The sequence below is a fragment of the Aulonocara stuartgranti genome (genome assembly GCF_965226115.1).
Source record: "Aulonocara stuartgranti genome assembly, chromosome: 5".
NCBI lineage: Eukaryota > Metazoa > Chordata > Actinopteri > Cichliformes > Cichlidae > Aulonocara > Aulonocara stuartgranti.
Genome location: NC_138943.1, coordinates 38112384 through 38137868, shown reverse-complemented (window position 1 = coordinate 38137868; position 25485 = coordinate 38112384). Strand labels below are relative to the sequence as shown.

At 39.5% G+C, this 25485-nt stretch overlaps 1 protein-coding gene across 1 annotated transcript; it reads right to left on the bottom strand.

The window, feature by feature from the left end:
• Positions 1 to 4074: 4074 nt before the first annotated feature.
• Positions 4075 to 15499, bottom strand: LOC309706690 (C->U-editing enzyme APOBEC-2-like). Its single transcript, XM_082533428.1, is given in 4 exon segments — positions 4075 to 8326; positions 9179 to 9403; positions 15100 to 15260; positions 15264 to 15499. Coding segments are annotated over 4 exon segments (744 nt in total). The 5' UTR covers positions 15315 to 15499; the 3' UTR covers positions 4075 to 8019.
• Positions 15500 to 25485: the final 9986 nt, after the last annotated feature.

The window sequence follows — 25485 nt, the reverse complement described above, 5'->3', positions numbered from 1 at the left end:
CGTCTGTAGGTTTTCGCAGTGCCAGCTGTTTAAATGACCTGTGCTTATGCAGTAACCATGGTAACCACAGACTCTGAGCAGCTGGACGCAGGTCAGACAACAATTTTACATATATGATCTTAAAACAGGACACAGCAACTATACGTGCTGGCCTCATATCAAATGTGTACATAGACTGAGTCTATGTTTGACGTTTGTTTTCTATCTAATCTTCCTCTCAAACACTTAAACAGCAGCGAGTCTGCAGCTGAGGGAATACAAACTCAAATTGTCGGAACAGGTTTGATTGATTTATCAAATGTATAAATGTTATTCTAATCTGCTGCTGAGTCTCTTATGCTGATGAAAATGGAGGTAACACAGATCATGAACATCTGTTCAACCAATCACATTCATTCCACTTTGATCTGCGACAAACTGATGCGTTCATCTCTGTTACAGTGTTGCGTTAGACTGCTGTATTTTTGTTCTTTATACTGTAGATTTTCACGTCTCTGGAATAGTTGGCAGTAATAAGGATGATTTTCTGTAAAATCATATTGATATGATCCGTGAATTATTCGTAGATGACTGTTAGATTAGTTTGATGCTGCCGACACTTTCATGTGACCAAGCTGGGAAACTCTGTGTTAAATCAGAGAGCAGAAGATATCGTGCTGACCTGGCTCCATGGTGTACAGGGCCGTTTACCCTCATGATTAATATTTGCAATAAAAATATCAGCTGAACATCATGAAGTATGTGTTTCATATGTCGAACAACCTTTGTACAGTTAAACCTAGTAGTTACTACATGACAGAAAACCAATGTTATCTCTTTTAATAAAGTTTATGCGTTTATACACAGGTCATGCTGATTATTGAACAAAAACCCAAAGATCAGATGTGAATCAGATTTATTTGCTCTCCCTCCTCCTTAAACATGTTTTTAATGTTAGTTATAATTCAGAATTGGCGACTGAAACAGGTATGACACATACGAACATCAGGAAATAAAAACCCGATAAATATAACCTCAGTAAATGAAGTCAGTGTATGGCAGCTGACTACCGGGACCTGCATTTTGTCGGCGGTAATAACAGCTCGATTGCTTACAAAGCAAGCGGGTCTATCCCACGCTTTGCCGTGAGACTGGGCAGACATCTCCAAAATTATCGAAGCACTTTTGCAAAGAGGCTGTATCTTGACAAACCAACCAGATATCTGAAGATTAAACCACTACATTCTCGGCTAAAAAATATTAAAGCGGTATTTGGTGACACACAAACAGGGTTTTTCAAAGTACAGTTCTGTTAGTTTCAACATGCTGGTTCTTGTGTGCTAAAAACAATGGCCACCAGGCCAAAGCAATGGTTTTTACTGGATCAGTGTTAACCCCGCCCCCTGAGGTTGACAGATAAAATAAATTCGTGGTGAGACCTGAAGGACTCAATAGTGCCAAAATGAATTAAATATATACACCATTAAATAATTATTTAAATGTGTCAATAATTAATTAAAATGTGAAATAAATAAATAATTAATTAAATCTGTCAAAAATATTTATTTAATTAATTATCTCCCATTTTAATTAATTATTTACAATTGTAATTAATTATTGCCACATTTAATTAATTATTTAATGGTGTATTTAATTAATTCATTATGGCAGTCCTGGTGTTCCATATGTGCAGACCCAATATCTGATTTAAAAACGTGAGGACTTATATTTAAGCTTTAAATTGCCAGTTATCAAACACCAATGAGCAGTCCTTATCTTTAAATATAAATTCTCTTCCTCATCTCCTGTCCTGTCTTTACCTTTGTGAAAAACTGCTGGTATACCTTTAGCCAGCAGACAAACTGTAGGCCCAAACAGTTTATGTTTGCTGAGCTGATAGAAACGCGGAACTTAAAGTTACCTGCAACTTAAAAAACATGACTCCCTTTATGCTTCTCTCACTACTCGTTTGTAGCACTACCTAGATGCTTTATATAAGTATGGTAACTGTAACTTATAGACATCTGCACTCGTTTTGGTGTTGTGCCTAAAAACAAAACAACAACAACAACTAACTTTAACCCCTGTATAGGGCACATGGTTTTGTCTCTTTAATCACTTTTGATGCAAAATGTCTTGACAATTAATACACAATTAATATTGTCTTCCAAGTGTTAATTTTTAGGCTCAAATCAGTTTGATGTACAAAGGCTAGCAGTGACATGAAAAAACTCTCCTCAGAGCCTATTTTGAAAATGTAGGGAGTAAAAAGTACAGACTTTTGGGATGCTGGTTTAGCTTAGTGCATTGAGCAGGTCAGCACATGCCATATGGTTGAGAGCGGCTGGCCCGAGTTTTAGTCTGACCCGCAGCTCTTTGCTGCATGTCTTGCCCTCTTCATCTGCCCCTACCTTCCTGTCCTCTCTTCACTGTATCTATCGAATAAAGTTGAAAAAGGCTCCCAAAAAATAGAGTACAGATATATTCTTTAAAATGTAGAGATTAAAAGTTCTCAAAAAATAATTAAAATGGTAAATGGCCTGTATTTGTATAGCGCTTTACTTAGTCCCTATGGACCCCAATGCGCTTCACACTACATTCGGTCACCCACACATTCACACACTGGTGATGGCAGCTACATTGTAGCCACAGCTGCCCTGGGGCGCACTGACAGAGGCGAGGCTGCCAGACACTGGCGCCACCGGGCCCTCTGACCACCACCAGTCGGCAACTGGTGACGTATCTTGGCCAAGGACACAACGACCGAGACTGTCGGAATCGGGGCTCGAACCGGCAACCTTCCAATTACAAGACAACCTGCCAACTCTTGAGCCACGATCGCCAATTACTAAAGTAAAGTAAAGATACCTGAAAGTTCTCCCTATCATTTGTATATGCACTTCTTTACTTCCTTCCTCTGGTTAAACTGTAATGGGCAGCTAGCAACTCATCGTGGTTCTGCCATCCTCATGCTCTACTAGACAATTGAAATTTTGTTATGAGTGCATCTTGTTAGAAGGGCATGACATTGAGAAGGACCACTTCTGAAACAATCCAGCAGAATAAACACATTCTCTTCACACTTTTTTACATTAACTCCTGATTTCAACCTGGATGAGCTGAAATACTATATTTATTCATCCCATTAGCAAATATTACAATGGAGAAGAAAAAGACAAAAAATGGAGCTGCATCCTCATCAAAACACCCTCAATGACTGGACTCATTCACCAATTTGCCAACCCAGACAAAATCAACCTCTTCATCTCAGGTTAGCGACACATTATTTCTTGAGATCAAAAGCTATCAGTGCTGATGCCAGTTTGTTAAACTGTTGCACAACGAACACCTGGTCCTCATAAGAAAGCAAGTTATTAAAAAAAACCCGGAATGCAATAATCTCTGTTGACAAACTATATTGAAGGACAATTTTTAAACAGATGAAGCCTTCTTGGCTCTGCTAAAAAAAACAATGTCGTGAAAAGAAAAAATGTGTAGATGATCACGTACTACTAGTGGTGGCCAAATAATGCTTTCTGAAGCATTGAAAAAGGGTTCATTACTCAAAGCTTTTACACAGTCCTCTTTGGTGCCATCTGCTGGACAAAAATATGAAGAGCTGCTTGAATCTACAGCTTGCAATCAACGATTTTGTTACAATTGCCCACTCAAGAGAGCTGAGTTGACAACTTCTGTATAATATCACGTGACAGTTCTGTCTGATATCGGGATACTGTTTATGTTATGTCTGTTTCACTATGAAATAATTTTGATGAATGAACCTTCCTTGTTTAAAACATGTACCATGGTATGGTCTCTCTTTGATTGTGACATTATGTATAATAATTTACAAGAGACTGTTACAATAGGTTGGGAGTGTGCTGTGATGTCCTGCCTCCATGTGGTTATGTAATTATCCAGTGGACAGGTACATTTGATATACTCTATTATAACTTTTATGTGTAGTGTATTTCTTATGTATGTTTGTGACCTGTGAGCAGGATTTGTAATGAACTGGTAAAATAAAAACACAAAACATATAAAGTTATTCTATTTGTTTGTTTTTTATTTAGGAATAGGCAGAAAGTCCTCTCTTCCTCGCTGGCTCCATGACATCTCGCACACTGGTTCACTATCTCTCGCACAGAATCATCACAAAACGTACCAAAGATCCCACCAATGATTTACTTCATTAAACCATTGAATCAGGTACTGAAAGCAGTGACGTGACTCGGGTTAGATGAACCAAGCCTCAGCATAGTGCTTCTCAAGCACTGTGTTGTTTTTCTAATAGAGGCACCAGCGCTTCAGAAAACAGTTTGTTAGCCTCTTACTTACTTTTTTTTTTTTGATGATGCATTAAAAGACCATATTTCACTGAGAACAAGTGATTCTGACGTGTACAGTGGTCCCTCGTTTATCGCGGTAGTTACGTTCTAAAAATAACCCGCAATAAGTGAAATCCACAAAGTAGCCAGCTGTATTTTTACAATTATTATAGATGTTTTAAGGCTGTAAAACCCTCACTACACTTTATACACTTTTCTCAGACAGGCATGAACATTTTCACACTTTTCTCTCTTGTTTAAACTCTCAAAGTTCAAACCTTCGTACACTCGAAAAAATCTGTTGTTGAATGATGTTGAATTTAATCATGGCACCTTTTTCCACGTGATTTAACCAAGTACAATAACCCATTTTTGACCATGGCAAACCAATGCATTTGACATTTGGTGGTTTAATGTAATCAGATTACATTGGATCAACATAGTATACTTGCATTGATTTGAAGTGATTTATTGAAGTATGTAAAGCGAAATCTGTTTTAATTCATTTTACACAAGTTAAACACTTCAGGAAAACACAATCTTGTTGTTTGAACAACTACTTTGTTAATCAAGGCAATTACTGCTAGTCTTGCTTAATGAACCAATATTGGAGTTGATGATTTCATAGAGATAAACAATCATCTGCACTTACATTCATGGATAATTTAGAATGACCAATTAAGCTCACTCTAATAACCCACTGCAAACCAACCAGATTGTGGATTTGAACCCATGCCCTTCTTGCTAAGAGGCAACAGCACTAACCATCACACCACCAAACCAAATCCAGGCTTATCAAAACTAGGAAACCTATGATTACAAGGCTTGATGCAGAATTTTCTGTACATTTTTGTCCTTGAGAGGTTAAACCACAATAAATAGCGATAGCATACACGTGGTGTGGTGTAGTTGTCTGCCTCTTAAAATTCCAGCCATTTTCCTGCAGTTTGACGTCTAATGTGATCTTGTAAATTTTGTGAGTCCAGGCAACTAACCACTCTTACAACAAGATTGTATCATGTCACCTCAACAAGAACAAATTAAGTTGCTGAATTTCATGCAGATGCTACATGATTTAATTATGTTCACCATAGAAACGTGAAATTATTTAGTTCAAATTACAAGTTTGAATCTTGTACATGTAACAACCACCCAATTTCATTTTTTTTGAGTGTAAAAACACAAGTCCAGTATTATAGAATGAAACCAAAGGCACCTGCAGGTCCCTTTGACAGTGCAAAAGTTTCATCAACATTGTTGTTTGTTGGGGAGAAAACATATAAACGTACAGTACAGCACTTCAGAATCACACTGCTAGCAATCGAAGATCTATGTAAATCTTACAAGCTGAACACATTCTGTAGTGTACAGGAGACACGGCATGAGACTGATTGACAATGGTCTACAGCCAATCAGGAAGCAGAACAAAATGCGCTGTAAATGAAAAAAAAAGAAAGAAAGAAAACATGCAAAATTGCACAAAAAAATCCACGAAACAGCGAGGCTGTGAAAGGTGGACCGCGTTATTGTGAGAGACCGCTGTACTCCCTGAGAATTTATAATAGCAGTTAATGTAGTGAAATGACACTGTTCTTGTTTAAACATGTTCATTTTGTCATTTTGAGTATAATTTGAAATTCTTAGCTCAAACTGAATAAAAGATGTTTGAATTACATCTATCTATATGATGATGCACAAAAACAACGTATTTCACTGAGAACCAGCAGATTTTGAGGTGTATGCAATAGCCAACGTAATTGCGATTAATGTGTTGAAACGAAAATTAAAGATTACATTTTGTCATTTTGAATATGATTTCAAACTTTTAGCTCAAACTGCTGGAAAACCTGTTTGCCCATAATCATTGTCCTATCTACTATAGTTTACATTTATGAAATAACTGTTTGTCAGACTATAGTCCCTGGTTTTTGGGCTCCTATTATCCAATTACATACATTTCAGTGTAATATTACTCAACTGTAACCACTGTTGCTACCATGATATTATGTGAATATTAACCGTTTATTACTTTGGTAACTGAACATATCCATCCATCCATCCATTCGCTTCCGCTTATCCTTTTCAGGGTCGCGGGGGGCGCTGGAGCCTATCCCAGCTGTCATAGGGCGAAAGGCGGGGTACACCCTGGACAGGTCGCCAGTCTGTCGCAGGGCTAACTGAACATAACTGAACTATAATTACCTCTATCAGTGCGCCCCAGGGCAGCTGTGGCTACAATGTAGCTGCCATCACCAGTGTGTGAATGTGTGTGTGAATGGGTGGATGACTGAATGTAGTGTGAAGCGCACACATGGTGCACACGTGAGAAGTGGAACGAAAATCAGACATGATTCCAAACATTTTTTACAAATAAATAACTGCAAAGTGGGGTGTGCGTAATTATTCAGCCCCCTTTGGTCTGAGTGCAGTCAGTTGCACATAGACGTTGCCTGATGAGTTCTAATGACTAAATAGAGTGCACCTGTGTGTAATCTAATGTCAGTACAGATACAGCTGCTCTGTGACGGCCTCAGAGGTTGTCTAAGAGAATATTGGCAGCAACGACACCATGAAGTCCAAAGAACACACCAGACAGGTCAGGGATAAAGTTATTTAAATTTAAAGCAAGCTTAGGCTACAAAAAGATTTCCCAAGCCTTGAACATCCCACGGAGCGCTGTTCAAGCAATCATCCAGAAATGGAAGGAGTATGGCACAACTGTAAACCTACCAAGGCAAGGCCGTCCACCTAAACTCACAGGCCGAACAAGGAGAGCGCTGATCAGAAATGCAGCCAAGAGGCCCATGGTGACTCTGGACGAGCTGTAGAGATCTACAGCTCAGGTGGGGGAATCTGTCCACAGGACAACTATTAGTCGTGCACTGCACAAAGTTGGCCTTTATGGAAGAGTGGCAAGAAGAAAGCCATTGTTAACAGGAAACCATAAGAAGTCCCGTTTGCAGTTTGCCACAAGCCATGTGGGGGACACAGCAAACATGTGGAAGAAGCTGCTCTGGTCAGATGAGACCAAAACCTTAGACTAAGGCGCATTGGTTTCATTGATTCCTGCAAAAGCCTAACTTTTTACCTGAAATTGCATGTGATTACAGGGTAATTGCACCTTAGTTGTGGGTCTTAGTGTGCAATTGCTTGATTGTTTCCAGCAAAAACACGACTTCTTATTAACATGTTACTTGCACCATACTCACGGTTCATCCTAGTCATAAAAAGGAAGAGAACATTTTTGAATCTTTTGTTTTTAGAGCTTGCGAGTGCAACTGAACTGGATGAATTTTACTAAAAGTTAAAGAGCCAGCAGCTTGAATTTGCTTTCCTTATATTTTTTATTTCTTACTGTAAACTGGTGACAGAGCAGTGAAACTTTGTTATTTGAAATGTAAAAAATTTCAGATAACAACAACAAACAAATAACAATAATCTGCTTAAAGCAACATTAGTAACTGTGGCCATCTCATAAATCCCAGTTTTCTACCGACACTAAGGCTAGATCCACACATACATAAATTTTTTAATTAGGATTTTCAGCTTTTGTTATGAAAAATATCTCTGTTTCTGTCTGTGTATCTCTCTGTACCAGATCTGAACTGTAAAGAAGTTATTTAAAGATAAATAATGCCAAAGCAGATAACAGATTTAGTATCACTGCATAACTTTATAGCTCTAAAAAAGGCAAAATGCTAAAAATGAGAATTTATGGTGTTAGAATATCAGACAGTCTTTCATGGTAATACTCGTAATTTTCTTTGCAGTCCTCCCACAGATTCAGAGGCTGATCCTCATTCTCAACAAATGTATCGCAGGTGTAAGAGAAATCTAGAGGCTTCATCATCCTCAGTTTACAGCCTGCAGCGTGCAGGGTCCTCAGCCCAGCCTGGATCTCTCCTTCCTCCCACTCAAACAGCCGAGCAGCAAAGATATTCAACTTAAGATTTTTCCGGTCCGTCAATAGTTCAGCTATCTTTGTAGCACAAGTTGAACAGGGACTGGAGGACACGTACCTGGAAAAAAACAAGGCAGAATTCAAATTAAAATACATTTCTTTTTACTTGTCAGTATACAGCAAAATCTAATTTATGTCACTGGATGCTTTTATTGTATCTAGTTTGATTGTCTCATAGTCTGAGAACAAATGATATACCAGACGAACAGTGTGGGGCTCAGACATATTCCACATTTTACACAGGTACACAGGAGTCTCACACTGAACTGCCCACCCAGGCCACCATCTGGTATGGAGCAGAATTTTGCTTTAAAAAAGGCAGGAAAAAAAAAACTTTTAGATGTTGCAGCCTTTTACATACAATGAATGCCTTTCGTGACAAAGCTTCAAGGTATTTATGTCTCCTCTCAAGCTCAAATGAGGGATCTGCTGCTTGTTAATCAAACATGTAAACCAGTATTCTATGGAGCCAAACCAAATAGAAGGTGGCCTGATAGAGTTGTCTTTTTGAGTTCTTTTGCAGTGTTTCAGTGAGATCAATTTTAACATCCATTTTGCTGAGGTTTCAAATACTGCAGATGCCTTCACCTTTTGCGTGTTTACCCATCTTGTCTAATGAAACAGCCTAGCTGAGCAGGTTCAGGCTCAGTGTGCACTGAAAACTATTTGATTGGATAAATGTAATAACTTCAACCAGCTGTTCTGTTAACAATCCATTTTCATTAATATTAGTAACTAATAGTTTTAATTCCCCCTGTCATTATTGTATGTATGATTTTTGCCTTGAAGGGTGAAACTAGAGGTGAGTGGGTCTAAAATGGAGACTTCTGACCTGACTGAAACAAGAAATAAGTTTCGACTAAACTGCCACGTTCTCAAGACCACACGATACTTTAAACAAATATTGTATCAGGTGACTGTATATTTGACTGTAGGGTTGCAATGTGGCAAACACTGAGCGAAGAAGGCCTCCTCAGCATGAGTCCCAGCATGTTCATCCTCCAGGTAGCCTCTTAGCAGTCCATCTGATGTGTTTCCTTTATCCACCAAGTAACAAAGTAAGGTCTTGTTGCGTCCTGAAGAGTATTCAACATTCTTGAACTGGAACTTATAGATAAAAGGATCTATCCTGTCCCTGTATAAAACAGAATAAGTGAAAAAAAAACATTTGCTGACATAATATTTTATAGATGCATTTTTCAATCTCGTAGAGAAAGAAACAAAATGGTCTTATATATAGTCAAAAACGGGGGCGCTAGTGAGCCCCGAATGGAGTAGACATGGTTCTGTGGAGCTCCTCATACTCTCTTCACATTTTGGACTTTATTGCCTTATCCCTCAGAATTCCTGATTTCACTGAAGAATACTTGTTTCCTAACTCAAACAGGATGCCCAAATTAAAAGCTGAAAAAGCTAAAAAGCAGGATAAGCCTCTGAACAGGACCAACACCGCTCCCCCTGAACCAGTCGACGAAGCTGAACTAACCTCGGAGCCTGCTAAAGACGTGGACAATGGTGATAAAAGTTTTTTCAAGGTTCTTTCTGAAATTCAGAAAATAAATATCATGATGACTGAAAGGTTTGACAGTCTTGAAGTGTCTCTTGCTATATCACAGGCATCTTAGACGAGTATCTGCGGTTGGCTACAGGAGGTTGAAAACGCTAGCTCTGATCACCACCATTGTCTTTCCCTTGTTGAGAAAACATGTTTAAAATTGCAAGCGGATAATGAGGCGATCATCATCCCCGGGTAACTATAGCGCGGATTCATCGCGTTCAAGTGAGAGAGAAGACACTACAGCTTGCTCGGGAGCAGTTTCCCTTGAACTTTAATGGCAAGGCGATTCACATCCTCCCTGACTTCCCGACGAAGGTGGTGAAACAGCGACAGGTCTTCCAGGACGTGCGTAAACGCCTAATGGATGCTGAAGCTCCGTGTAGTTTCTACTATCCAGCGCGTTTACGGGTAACGCATGGCTCCATGGTCAAAGCGTTCACCACGCCCCGTGAGGCTGAGGATTTTTTGGGAACTATACAGGAAGGCATCTCTGATATCTCATTTGAAACTCATTGCATCGGGATGTATGTGACTATTTCATTTTTCTCTCAACTATGTTGGCATTGAGGGTATTTTTTTTTTTCTTTTTTTGTGGGGGGAGGTTGGAAAGCTCGTCACCTTGGACCGTTTAGTTCGTAATGGTCATGTGGACCCTCTGTGAGTATGCAGGGTTTTTTCTTTGTCTGGGAAAGTGGGATGGGGGGAAGAGGGTTATGTTTTTTGTGTTGTCGGTATGTTGTACTTATTAATGTTATACAAGGGCAATTCATGTGTACACTGCTATTTATTATTTCTGGAGTGAATCCTAATTCATCATCGCTAAGTGGTGGCATTAGATTTGTGAGCTGGAATGTGCGAGGAATGGGGCATGTGCACAAATGAGCTAAGGTTTTTTTCTCGCTTGAAATCGCTAGCTGCTGATGTTGTGTATCTTCAGGAATCTCATATGAAACAGACTAAAGAGAGGTTGCTCAGGTGCTCCTGGACTAATCATATTTTTCAGTCGACATTCTCCAGTAAAGCCCGAGGAGTGGCTATATTGATCCGTAGAACAGTCCCATTTAGACATGAGTCCACGGTTAGTTAGTTAGTGATCCGAATGGTCGATTTGTTCTGGTGACGGGCCATATTCATGCAACCCATGTTACTTTATTGAATTTATATGGTCCTAATTTTGATAGCCCAGCTTTCTTTTAACAAATATTTAATTTGTTACCTAGTCTCGCTGATACTCATGTAATTTTAGGAGGCGATTTTAATTGTGTACTTGATAAACACTTGGATAGATTCTACTCAAACCTCCCAGTTGATTAACGCTTTGACTGTTCTGAATAATATGTTGAGTTCTACTAACCTAGTTGATGTTTGGAGACTGTGTAACCCTACTGGTAGAGATTACTCTTATTTTTCACAAGTGCACAAATCGTACTCCAGAATAGATTATTTTTTGCTTGATTCTAAATTGATGTCTAAAGTTGTATGCTCAACTTATCACAACATCTTGATCTCGGATCACTCTCAAACCACTTCTGTGGAACGAAACAACAGGGTAACTGGCGTTTTCACCCGTCACTCCTGTCTGAGACATTCTTTTGCCAATTTATGACAGCTAAAATATCAGAATTCTTGGAAACAAGACGTTTCTGATTCGATTTTATGGGAAACACTTAAAGTGGTAATGCAAGGAGATTTCTTTTGAAACTTCGAGGAAAAAAAGAATGCCGGAAACGCCTGTTAGAAATAGAAATTGAATTAACACAGTTAGAACAGGACCACAAGGCCTCGTCTTGTCCCTCTTTGTTTCAAGACATCATTAAAAGGAAGTTTGTGTATAACACAATTTTATCTAGTCAAGTAACAAATCAGTTATTTAGGATCAGACAGAAGCATTTTGAGTTTGGAGATAAACCCCATAAGCTTCTTTCTCTGCAGCTGAGAGGCCTTAAATCAAGATCAGGCGAAATTTTAATCAGCCCTAAAGCTATTAATGAGTGATTTAGAGAATATTATGAAGAGCTCTATATGTCGAAATCTTGGGGCAATATTTCTGATTGGTTAAGGAAGCTGGATCTCCCGAAAATGAATGACGCTGCACTAGAGGCTTTAAACTCAGAAATTACTATTGAAGAAGTTTCAAAAGCTATTAAGTCATTCCCCAATGGAAAGTCCCCAGGCCCAGATGGGTTTGGCATTGAATTGTATAAAAAATACTCTGAAAAGGTGGTCCCGCTTTTATTGAGAATGTTTAAGCATTCTTTCCATACTCAAGCATTTCCCCGTACGCTATGTGAAGCTAATATTTCTTTGTTATTGAAAGAAGGAAAGGATGAAACACTAATGACGAAACGTTTCTCCCACAAAACGCTATGTCCAGATGAACAGAATCAACTTTTGGAGATTTGCTTCCCTGGATGATTGAGAATGCATCAAGATGTTGTCTGTTGTTTTTTTAGTGTCTTTTTTTTCCTTATATCAAAAAATCCCAAACTTCTTTGTGAAAACAGGTTGCTTTTTGACCAGTGACTGTATAAAAGATGAATGACATGGTTCCACTTCCAACAACTGCACAGAAATGAAACCAAAATTTCCTGTTTGTGCAGGCTGCCATGTTGCACATTTGGAGCCAGATTCTGCACAGCAGTGACTTCAGGTAGAGTCACTGCGTCAAACCCCAACCACAAACCTCAGCTCTACTTTAAAAATGGCACCATACCACTTTTTTATGTCTGATACTGATTTCATAATTTTGGATTTTTGCCAATACCGATATGAATCTGATACAGTCTTTTATAATCAATGAAACTGTTTTTTTAATGTTTTACTCCATTTTGTATAGGGTCATACTCAAGTTTGAAAAAACAAAACACTAAAGCTATTCTAGGTTATACCCATATCCAAATAATACACTGGACCCAAAATATTTCGCAGTTCAGCAATACTGATCTTTCTGTTTAAACTTTTAGCAGAACTTTAAATCTAAGTATTTAAAGAAATATTCAGAAAGTAACATAAAATACAATTTTATGCAGATTTCAAAAACTTTTTGGTTCTGAAAAAAAGAAGTGCAATACTAGGACAAAATAAAGTTAGTATTCAACAACTTAAAAAATTGACCCTTCTATACTTTAAGCTGAACATAAATAGATTTCCAGAGTGGAAAGCAGTGCAAATAAATGCAAACACAGCTTCACGATACTCATCTGTTATCAGGATGGATGTCAGTGTAAGCTGCTTCTATCACGTTTAACCTGAGAAAGAATTTCATGTAATTTCTATACAACACTTAACAAATGTATGACAAAAGTGTTTTTCATAGTTTTTTTTTCCGAACCACCAAACCAAATAATTTCCCCCAGGGATCAATAAAGTATTCTGATTCTGAAACCGTTTAGCCATGTGTCGTTCCAAGGTAGGTATCCCCAATAGAAACCATTTCTCTTGCGTTGGGAGCACATGCTGGGCGCTCCAAATCACGGACAAACAGTATCCCACATTCTTGATTTTTATTTCACAAACACTTCTTATAATGACTACCTACTCCTGAAACTTTGGAGGTTTTAGTTACAGGAGGATAAAAACTAATTATCAGGCAAAATGTCCTTCATTTGTTAGAATAATCCCCTACAATACCACGTGAGAACAATAAATATATAATTTTCTGCTGTAACCCTCAAACTGAATGGTAATGTAACCACACTCACTTTTCACTTTTTCAAAAAACTAAAACATCACTACTTCCATGTCTAATTGTGTGTAATGGAGGCGGAGTAAACTGGATCTCTGTGCCCAGCAAATGCTCGTGACACAGGGGTAACTTATCTTGTCGGGGATACCTACCTTAGCACAACACTTGGTTTGGCAGCGTGTAGCAAGGCTCCAGATGCTTACAGTGTGAACTCCAGACTGCCCGACAGGTCTCATACACAACAGCTGCTCTGTCACGTGACGCATACTGCTCCAACGTGCTAAGGTTGGCCTGGCCTATGCATTGTTGCAAGTTTTGTGAGATGCTTTTGTGTTATTTAATGGATCGGATTACTTTTCTCCCCGATATCCGACAAGTAATTTAGGTCAGATTAAGACCGATACCGATAGTGTATATCGGATCGGTCCATCTCTAGTTTACTGTGACTGACAGCTTGCTAAATTAAGATAAATACAACCACGTTGCTATAATTAAAAAGACATATGCCTTAACAGCTTATAGTTGATCAGTTTGTTGCTCCTATCATTAAGAACTTTGCTAGATTAACCGTTTAGCATGCACACAGTGTTAGAGGCTTGTGCTAGCTAGTTAGCAATGCTTCACACCTGTGTTACTCTTGTAGTCTATATAGTCGAATGATTCGGCACTCCTATTTTAGACTGAGATGACATCAGCTGCCCACTGCACAGAGGCCCAGAGGAAGTGTTAATGTCAGAAATATCTGAAAATTAAATGTTGTCCTTTAGGATTTTAACTAAGACTGAGGATCAGACCCATTTTGCACTCACAGGTCACTCTACAGCCTGGTAACATGGGAACTTTAAATAAAATGTTCAATGTAAAAACATAGCAGCAGGTTTCATATAAGTGTAATTAGATCTTTTTATTTGTTAACAGGATCCAGAGTCCATATTATTATCTACAGATACATTCACCCTGAACAAAGATGGGTGAAGAAGACCATCAGGAACAAGCTGTTCCCACTAATATGGAGGAGGCGGGGTTTATGAAGCTAGACAACAGGGGGCGATAAAGACATTTTGGCTTAATTTTTGGGGAGTTGTTAGGTCATCGGTGTTTTACATGGATGTTTTACATGTTCTAAAGTCATTGTTTTTTCCCAAAGCTGAATTTAACACATGGGCATTTTCTGCCTGTAGGACAAAACCATGCATGACAAGTATTGTCCCAGATCGGTGGGAGATATCATCATCCATGGAAAATCAGATTAGATCAAGGCAACACAGAGAGAAGTTAGCCAACTATCAGAACTGCAGAAAACTGCGATGACGAAAGGAATACCTACAAAATATCCTGTCAGTGGCCGGAGAACTATATGAAAAAACCCCCACCAAGGTTGGAGATGGAGCAATACTGGAAGAGTATATGGGAGATGGACAGAACGCATAACATGCTCAGTGGCTAGTAGAGCTAACACCACGCAGACCACAGCAAAATGAACATGTTACAGTAACAGACATCTAAGAAAGAGTCGCAGAAAAAACAGACAGAAAAACTGTGTAAGATGCATTTATTTTAAAATAAATTTGTCAAAGGGGTAACCTACCCTGTAATTATTTCAAAAGGAGGTAGTTCCATTGGCTCCAACTGAAAATCTCCAGTATGGCAACTGGTGGTTGCTGCTTCAGCTGATGCAACTTCTCTATTATCCACAGTTTCCTGTTCTTTGTTCTTTTTTTCTTTTGCATCCTTTGCGATTTCAGCAACTTAATTTTCTTCTTTTTGTCTTCTTTTCACGAGTGTTTGACATTTTTCATCCATGGCCAAAGAAATATACTGTCAAGGGAGGTAAGGACTAGTGAGCAAGAAGGAGAAGAATGATAGATGGGGGCAGGGCTGAGAAAAAGAAGAAAGGAATGCAGCCAATGAGAGAAGGAGAGAGTCAAAAGGAGCAGCCCATATAGGTGAGACAGTAGTTCAAAGGATAAATCTGGCTAATATTAAGTTTTGTTTATTTGTTTGTTTGGTGTCAAGGTGAGGAAATCTAAGGGGAACAATTTCACAGAGATTACAGCAAATAACTAAAAATCTCTGAGAGATAGGATAGGTGACAACCCACATTTATTCTTGGAACAGAAATGCAAAGATATTTAAAAACAAAAAAACTTTATCAGCACTTTAATCTAAAAATAGCAGGAATGGGATTAGCCTTTAAAGGCTTAATTGGGTCAAACCAGAGTAAGACGCACAGAAGCAGCTGCCCGGTCTGTGAGCTGCAGCTATTTAAAGACCTTGAGAGTGGGGGAAGCATTGCTAAATTTGTTGTCAGTGATGTAGTGTAACTGTAAGAGGCACAGAGAGACATTCTGGATAAAAGAGAATGTCTGGTGAAAGAGGCTAAATATTCAGAAAGCAGAAAACTGTTCAGTTACAGTGTTAGTATCTTAGAAGCACATGACTGGGTGTGAATAGAATTAAAAAGGGTGTCAGAACAGGGCCCACCTCTGTATGAAAAGACCACATTTGGTATTCTCTTTAGAAAGTGCTAAACTAATATATATGTGAGTATTTCTTATAACACATTCATTTTAGTTTCACCTATATTGTAGAAGCATTTAGCATACTTTTTGAAGTTATTTGTTTAAAAAGAATCACACAAATGAATTCATTCACATTCATTTATTTTTTTTATTCAGCTGCTCTTTTGACAAAAAAGTCAAATGTTTGTCATCAATTGCTTTGAGTACTGAGATCAGAATAGCACTCTATAAGAACCAGCCCATGGCTTAGTCGGGCCGCTTCCGGGTGGTGGGGGGACCCTCGGGTCTCTGGGCCCGGGGGGGTGTGTCTGCTCTGGCGTAGCTGGCTGCTGGCGGAGCCTGTGGGCACATCGTCACAGCTTTCTGTGCACAGTGCCTGCAAGGTGACTGCCCCGTCTGGGGCTCTCCTCAGCTCTTTTCTAGGAGGGTGGGGTGACAACCCCTTCAGTGGTCCTCCTTGGGATCTTGTGCTCTGGAGGGCCTCTAGATTTCTGGAGCCTGGATAAACTGTTCTCTGACTTCAAGGTTACTTCCCTGTCTGTATTAACTAAGATTGTAAATGCAGCTCGTTCTACAACCTGTTCTTTGGATCCTCTACCAACCTGGGCCAAATGGCTGCTCTCGGGGGCTCTAAGTGTTAAGGAACTAGTGATGCGCGAATCATGAATGAATCGTTCAATACTCGAGAATCACTTTACTGACTCATGAATCATGATTCACAAGCCCAACTGACTCACTGACTCATCCCTGTTGCTGTTAGCAGCAATGTATCTAACTTATAATTAAAATTGTGGAGAAAAACACAACATCCAGTATCTTAACAAAAAAATTTCTGCTCTGAACTGGAAGAAAAAACCCTGAGGAGAAGCTCATCAAGACAATAGCTCCTCGGTTCACAGTAGCATCGCTCTGCTAACAGCACATTTGAGCTACTCACCCCCTCCCTCTTGTGCTGAATCGTAGGGTAAGCGAATCACTCAGGACTCACTCACCCCCTCCCTCCTGTGCTGAATCCTTGGCTGTGTCCCAATTCAGGGTCTGCAGCCTTAAAGTACGCGGCCTCAACGATCCTCAAGGGCCGAGTACTCAAAGACCGCTAAGGCCGGAAGTGCGAGGCTTGTGAAATGGGACCATCTAGCCTCCGTCGTGTTGCCCAGGTTGCCTAGCAACCATGATACTAACAGCTGGAAACGTGTCATACAGCTTTGTTTGACAGAAATGAAGGAGAAAATCTTTTGTTCATGTGTTTGTTTCTACATGAGCTTTGATCATTCCGCCCTCATCCGCAGTTTTTTTTCGGCAAAATTATCCACACCCACTGCCGTGCTATGCATTCTGGGATATGTTGGACCATGAAGTCTACATTAAAATCATTAAAATTCCTTAAAATTCAGGGAAATGAAGGACACATTTGAGGGCCACATTTCGAGCAGCCTTTGAATTGGGACAGCCTTCATCGAGTCGCTGTGACGTAATCGGCCTTAAAATGCGGCCTTTAAGGCTGCAGACCCTGAATTGGGATACAACCATAGAGCGAACGAATCACTCACTCACTCACCCCCTCCTTCCTGGCTCACAGCTTCTTCTTCTTCTTGGTTGGCAACCAATGTTAAGGCGCATTACCGCCCCCTGGCTCACAGCTCAGTGGACATTTAGATGAGAAAATATATATTTGACGCATTTAAGGAAAAATCTAATAAAATAAAAATAAACAAAATAAATGTTTATTAAGCAATTTTGATAGGAAATTACTTAATTTTAGAAATGTATTTGTGCTTTTTTTGCTCTATAAAATAGTTTTTTTTCTTTTAGAATCACTCATCTTAGCAGTAGGATTTACATGAAAAGAGAAACAAATTAAGTTTGAGTGAAAATGTACATCTTTTGCACTCTCTGGTCAACTGACTCAGTGAATCAAATGAGTCAAAAAACCCGATTCACTTTGGTGAGTGACTCATTAAAACTCGATTCAGTAAAAAGAATCAAATTTACAGTCACTAAAAGGACAGTATTAGGACTCTACATTCTGTTTCTTTTAAATACTTCACTGACGACTGGAGTCTTCCCTGAATGTTTTAAATCACCTGTGGTAGTACCAATCTTGAAAAAGCTCAGACTGGATGTTGACATGGCTGCAAACTATAGACCCATCTCACATCTGTCTTTTTTGTCTAAGGTCTATGAAAAAGTTGTTTTTTTAGCAGCTCACTGAGCATTTGTCAACTAACAATCGGTATGAACCATTTCAGTAGTGATGGGTCGGTCGCGAACAAAATGGCTCTTAGAGCCGGGTCTTTGAAGTGAACGACGCGAGCCGGCTCCTTATCGCGAGCTGTTTTTTTTTTTTTTCTCTTTCTCTCACCCGCTCTGTCGCACTTTTTTCCGCTTCACTCAGCATGCGAGCCTTGTGCTTTAGGGGCGGTAGCACAGGAACAGAGCAGGAGGGAGAGAGAGAGAGAAAGAGAGCCAGGGACAACAACATCACATTAGAAAAGTATAGTAATCATCCACAACTATTTTCAGTTGCAGATGATAAAGGATTCAGAAAGTTTATTCATGCAGGTCCATATGACAGAATATACATGTTCTTTTTGTTTTCATATTATAATTTATATTTAATTGTGTTGTGGTTTGTGTTGTTTAACTTTAAATTTGTAAAAGGAAAAAGCGGAAAATTTAAATAGTTTAAAGTTGAAATGTGAATAGTTGATTTTTGTATTATATGATTTATTTATTCGATTTTATGTGGAGTGAATAAAAAAAAGTATATTTATGGTGGCTCCTAAAGACAAAGCACATACAAACTTCAAATCACATACTAACCCTGAAGCATGTACAAACTCCAAAATGTAGAAACTCCAAAACACGTAAAATCAATCAATCAATCAATCAATCAATCAATCAATCAATCAATCAAAGCTTTATTCGTCACATGCAGGTTGCCTTGCAGTGAAATGGGACCCCCCCGACCTTACACTTATAGCACAAACATTACATGGGGATACAGGTGGGAGATTGGTAGAATCAGAGAAAAAAAACATTGAAATGTACACTACAATGGGGAAGGTACAAGAGGAAAAAAAGAGACCCCTACTCATGCTATGCTTCCATGGTAGGACAGCATGAGAACAGGAAACAAAAAAACTCCTCTGCACAAAAAAGCACATAAATGTCCACAGCACAACATTGTGAAGACATGACAAGCCACAGGGGTGGGTGGGGGGTGAGGAGTAAAAACTCCAAAACACGTAAAAACTCCAAAACACGTACAAACTCCAAAACACATAAAAACACGTACAAACTGCGAAGCACGTACAAACTCCAAAACACATAAAAACACGTACAAACTCCGAAGCACGTACAAACTCCAAAACACGTACAAAAGACAACAGAAGTGCTCCAGGATGCTAGGGGCAGTGTTGAACTTTTGTTACCTAGTGGCTACACAAGCTAGCAAGTACCAACGACCGGATTTGGTGTGTGGTAATAACAGGTAAATGAACTTTTTTTTAAAAATTATTATTTGACTATTTATGAATGCTTGTGTATAAATATACAAACAATACACATATGCTTTCAATTGTGTAATTTAAGTGATCTAGGTAGCTCTGTTTTGGAAGTTCAGTTCATGCTAGAAATGTGTTTTGGAGTTTGTACGTGCTTTGTCTCTAGGGGCCACCGCATATATTTATATATAAACATATATATTTAAAACCACTTTTTTTAACATTAGTAATTCCTTTTGTGCATAATTTTATATTGTTGTTAATAATAAATTAGTTAAAGCAACAAAACACCCCGAAGAGCCGGTTTGGAGCCAAAAGAGCCGGCTCTTTTTAGTGAGCCGATCTCAAAGAACCGGTTCTCTAAAAAGAGCCGGAAATCCCATCTCTACATTTCAGTCTTCTATTAGACCAAATCACTCCACAGAAACAGCTTTAGTCAAAGTGGTAAATGATCTGCTGGTAAATGCAGACAACGATCGCACTTCAGTTTTATTACTGCTGGCATCACTGTATTTTATTGGATAGGCTTGAACATTTTATTGGAGTTACAGGAAATGTTTTATCATGGCTGAGTTTTTACTTGTCTGGGAGGTCTCCGACTGTTAGTTTCAAAAACGATCTCTCCGAGATCTGTGCAGTGGGGCATGGGGTGCCTCAGGGCTCTGTACTTGGCCCATTGCTGTTTTCTCTGTATCTGCTGCCTCTTGGTGTTCTATTACGTTCTTTTAATGTAACTTTTCCTTGTTATGCTGATAACATGCAGCTTTATGTTCCTTTAACCATTGGAAATTGGGCTGAAGTGTCTAAATTAGAATTGTGTCTATCTGCAATTAGGGGCTGGTTATCGGATAATTTCCTGCTTCTTAATACTGATAAGACAGAGTTGATGGTCACTGGACCACAAAAATTTCAATACTTGTCCCAAAATTTCATCTTGAAAATTTATGACTATGTCATAAATTGCAGGGACAAGGTTAAAAACTTGGGTATGGGGTTCGACATGGTGCTTTCTTTCGAGTCTCATGTAAAAGAGACAACAAAGACCGCCTTTTATCATTTAAGGAACATAGCCAAAATCAGACATGTTTTATCAAGCAACACTGCAGAGGTTCTTGTCCATGCATTTGTGTCTTCACGTATTGATTATTGTAACACTCTCCTTTTCTGGGCTACCAAAGAAAGGTTTTAGAGGTTTACAGATGGTGCAAAATACAGCTGTTCGCATTTTAACTAAAACTGGAAAATTTGAGCACATTACCCCTGTATTGAAATCCCTTCAGTGGCTACCTTGAAGGGGCGATCGTGGCTCAAGAGTTGGGCGTTTGCCTTGTAATCGGAAGGTTGCCGGTTCGAGCCCCGGCTTGAACAGTCTCGGTCGTTGTGTCCATGGGCAAGACACTTCACCCCTTGCCTACTGGTGGTGGTCAGAGGGCCCGGTGGCGCCAGTGTCCGGCAGCCTTGCCTCTGTCAGTGCGCCCCAGGGTGGCTGTGGCTACAATGTAGCTTGCCATCACCAGTGTGTGAATGTGTGTGTGAATGGGTGGATGACTGGATATGTAAAGCGCTTTGGGGTTCTTAGAGACTAGTAAAGCGCTATATAAATACAGGCCATTTACCATTTACCTTGCCGGGTTTGAGCAGATTTTAAGGTCCTGCTGCTCACCTACAAGGCTTTAAATGGTTTTGCACTTTCATAACTCTCTGATCTTTTGCACCCTTATGTTGTATCCCATGCTCTCCGATCCCAGGATTCTGGCCTTTTAAAGGTTCCTAGAGCCAGAAAGAAACTATCCGGGTACACGCTTTTTCTTTTCGTGCCCCATTTTTGTGGAACAACCTCCCTCAAGATATTAGGCAGGCATGCTCTGTGGAGGTTTTTAAAGCTAAGTTGAAGACCCTCTTGTTCACCATATCCAACATGTCTTAATTATTTGCCTTTTAGGGTTTTTTTTTTAAATCATTTTTAACTTTTATTATGTTTTTAACTTTTATTGATATGCATCACTTTTATTTATTTATCTTTATTTTCAAATAGCTGTACAGCACTTTGTCTGAGAGCAATTTATAAATAAAGTTATTATTGTTATTATTATTATTATTATGATGAAAGAAGTGATTTTTTTTTCTAATTTTCTGGCAAGGGCTTTGCAGATTATTTTAATGTCTACATTTATGAGTGAGATTGGGTGGTAGCTGGATGGGAGTGTGGGATCTTTACCTAGTTTAAGATGTAGGCTAATGATAGCAGAGTTCGTGTTTACAGATGTAATAAGCATAAAGCTTTGTATAAGTGTTTAAAAGATTGTTTTATTTGCTGCGGATCATGAGTAATGTTCCTAGTCAAATTGTTTATATAATAAATACTTGTAAGTTTTAACTGGTTAGCAAGGACATTTCTAAATATGTTGCTATGTTCAAAGTTCTCCAAACGTAGCCTTTGCACTAGCTCCCCAAAGAATACATTGTGATATTCCTGGCAGGTCATTGTTTTCTAAATGAGTCCATACACCTTTTTCAAATAATTAAGGAAATCTTGTTCTGTAAGTAATGATGCATTAAATCTCCAACTCCTAATTGGTAGTGTGTCTCTTTTCTGTCTCTGAGAGGTAGACACCTGTGTATTATTGCTGGCAGTGATAGGACGAATCTGATTATCTGTGATGTCTCTAAAAATGAGGCTGCTAACTAAAAGGTACTCCAAGCGAGAATGTGAGTGTTATACCGGTGAAAAGTGTACTCCATGTGTGTGTTTACACTAACTGGTGAGCTGAAGGTGGTTGAAATGTCAGTATAATTCCTATTGTTGTACACTTAACTGCTGTCAAGGAGTAAACTGGCAGAAAAAATTGGCTCCTACTGGTTCCTACTTTGGAGCTGAGCTGGTCACTGGGCTCAGGCTGCTGTTGTGTTAAACTCTTTATGGGCTTCCACCCTGACCAAGTCAACCATCATCTTACGTATCCCCATTAACTCTCCTCCTTGCTAGACAAACTCCCACCTTAACATTTTCTATCACTCTAGGGGTAATTGGAGAGTTGTGCCACACATACCAGGTACAGGATATTGGCCACGAGGCCAATGAAAGGTCACAGAGAGACAGAGAAAGAACGGGATGGGACTCATGCTCCATGAAGCCGTTTGGTAAGAGAAAGAACAGCAAAAGATGGGCAAAAGGGGGAAGATAGGAGGAGACCGAGGAGGTGATGAATAGGGCTGGGTATCATCACTGATTTCTATAATCGATTTGATTCTGATTCACAATGTCCTGATTCGATTTGAATCGGGGAAATTTTGCCTCACACAGTAGGAAAATATATTATAATTCTGATCATTTATCAGTACTGACACTTGTGAGACTTCATTAGAAGTGTGAGCATCACAGCAGATGCCTTTGTGTCAAACTGAAAAACATGAAGGAGATTGTCCTGGCCTTACAGCAGATAACCTTAAAAATATTTTGCAGTAGATCAAAACCTGAAGAAAACCAGGAATCGACATATAAACATCACCTAATGCTGCTGAAGTGAAGCAGAGCAAAGTTAAAGAGGTTTAATTAGAGATACAGCTAAGAGTTTTGCAATTTGATATAAGTTCTAATCAAAGGAGCTTTCAAAGAAAAGCGTCTGGACTTCTTTAAGTTGCTTGAAGACGTTTCACCTCTCATCCGAGAAGCTTCTTCAGTTCTAAGGTCAAATGGTGGGGAGTCCCAGATATAAACCTAGTGGAAGTTTCCCCCCACAGAGGGACAAAAGGACCCCCTGATGATCCTCTAATCGCCTGCGCCAAGATGTGAAACTGGGTGTGGGTCCCAATCAGCCAGGGTTTCGAGTGAGCTCATTGTGAAAACCTGGCCCCACCTTATCATGCGAATTCCTGAGGTCAGATGGCCAGGATGTGAGTGGGCGTTAAGGCGTCTGGGAAGGGATCTCAAAACTGGATTATAGATGGCAGACAGTTAGTGTCGTAAACCACCGCCTCTGTTCAAAGATGGTCGCTCACAGTGGACATAGATGGCTTCTTTCACTCCTCTTTCAAACCATCTGTCCTCTCTGTCCAAAATGTGAACATTGGCATCCTCAAAGAGTGACCTTTGTCCTTAAGATGCAGATGGACTGCTGAGTCTTGTCCTGTGGAGGTGGCTCTTCTGTGTTGTGCCATGCGCTTGTGAAGTGGCTGTTTGGTCTCTCCAATGTAGAGGTCTGGGCATTCCTTGCTGCACTGTACAGCATACACCACATTGTTAAGTCTGTGTTTTGGAGTTTTGTCTTTCGGGTGAACCAGTTTCTGTCTGAGCGTGTTGCTGGGTCTGAAATGCACCGGGATGTCATGCTTGGAGAAAACTCTCCTGAGTTTTTCTGATACACCGGCTACATAGGGGATGACAATGATGTTGCGTCTGTCCTTCTTATCCTCGCTGGTGTCTGATCTTCTTTTCTGTGCCTCTTTGCTGACTTTAAGAACGCCCATTTAGGATAGCCGCATGTTTTGAGTACCTCAGGAATTTGCATAATAAGGTGGGGCCAGGTTTTCACAATGAGCTCACCCTAACCCTGGCTGATTGGGACCCACACCCAGTTTCACACCTTGGCGCAGGCGATTAGAGGATCATCAGGGGGTCCTTTTGTCCCTCTGTGGGGGGATACTCCCACTAGGTTTAAATCTGGGACTCCCCACTAGTGATGTGTGATACCACTGATTTCCGATCCGATACCAAGTAATTTTCAGGATGGTATCGACGATACTGATCCGATACCGATACTTTATACAAAAAAACTTATTTTATTTATTGTATCTCAAATTATAGCGTCATAATGATTACAGGACATCAGATTACTTGTTCGTATCACTTAATAATGCAGAGTTCATCATATAGAAATAAAAAAAACTGAAGTTGTGCTATTTGAACACCTCGCCTGCCTGCAGCACTAAAGGACTCCATGAGAGAGGTCTGTCTCGCCCTAGCAGCACCTGTCCCTCTCCTCCTCTTCAGTTCCTCTCAACATACGCGCCTCATATTCTGTGATATGATTTACTCTGAGGTGTTTGACAAGGTTAGTGATGTTGCCACAACCAAACATGCCAACCCTCCCGATTTTTCCGGGAGAATCCCGGAACCACCATTCTCCCGAATTTCCACCTGGACAACAAAATTGAAAAACCATATTGCAGAATTCATAGCGCGGCCGAGCCAATTCCAGTTTCCAACAATGGCGGCAGCTACTTAGTTTTAATATTACTCTTATTTCTCTTTCTGGGTCGCAAAAAAACCCCAAGTTTTAACATTTTTTCAGGTGAGAATGTAGCTGTGTGAACTTCAAATATCTGAGCCGATCGACACATCGTTTTCAAACCCCTGCGGCCTTTCGCTACTCGGGTTAAACATGATATATAAGTCACTTTGATAACTTAAAAATGTTATTGTTCGGCTTTTTCAGTGTCTTATTTGTTCGTGAGTAAATCAGTTTGGCTGAGATTAAAGTTATTAGATTAGATTAAATTAAATTTAACTTTATTAATCCCTCGGGTGGGTTCCTCCGGGGTTTTCACACAGCTGAATAATCAAACAGAAAACTAATTAACCCTTGGTAGAACCTCAAAATCCCATCCTTTCGTGAACCTCGGGACCAAAAATTGTCCCGCCCCAAAAGTGCTCTAAAAATGTTATATATCAATATTTTTTTCTACTTTAAATTAGTCAATCTTTTAAAACTACTTCTGCTTAAAATATCCATGTCAAGTTTTAATTATATTTTCATTGTTTTAACCCTTTAAATCCCAGTTTTATTACATGAGCGCCCTGTTTTTTTAGCCCCAAAAAACAAAAAATTTTCCAAAAAAAACATTTGAAGTAATATTTGTTTGTTATTATAATTAGGCCTTTAGATGGACCAAAGATTGGCACCAACATTCATTTCGATCCACTTTTATTTTTTTTGCAGGAGCGCA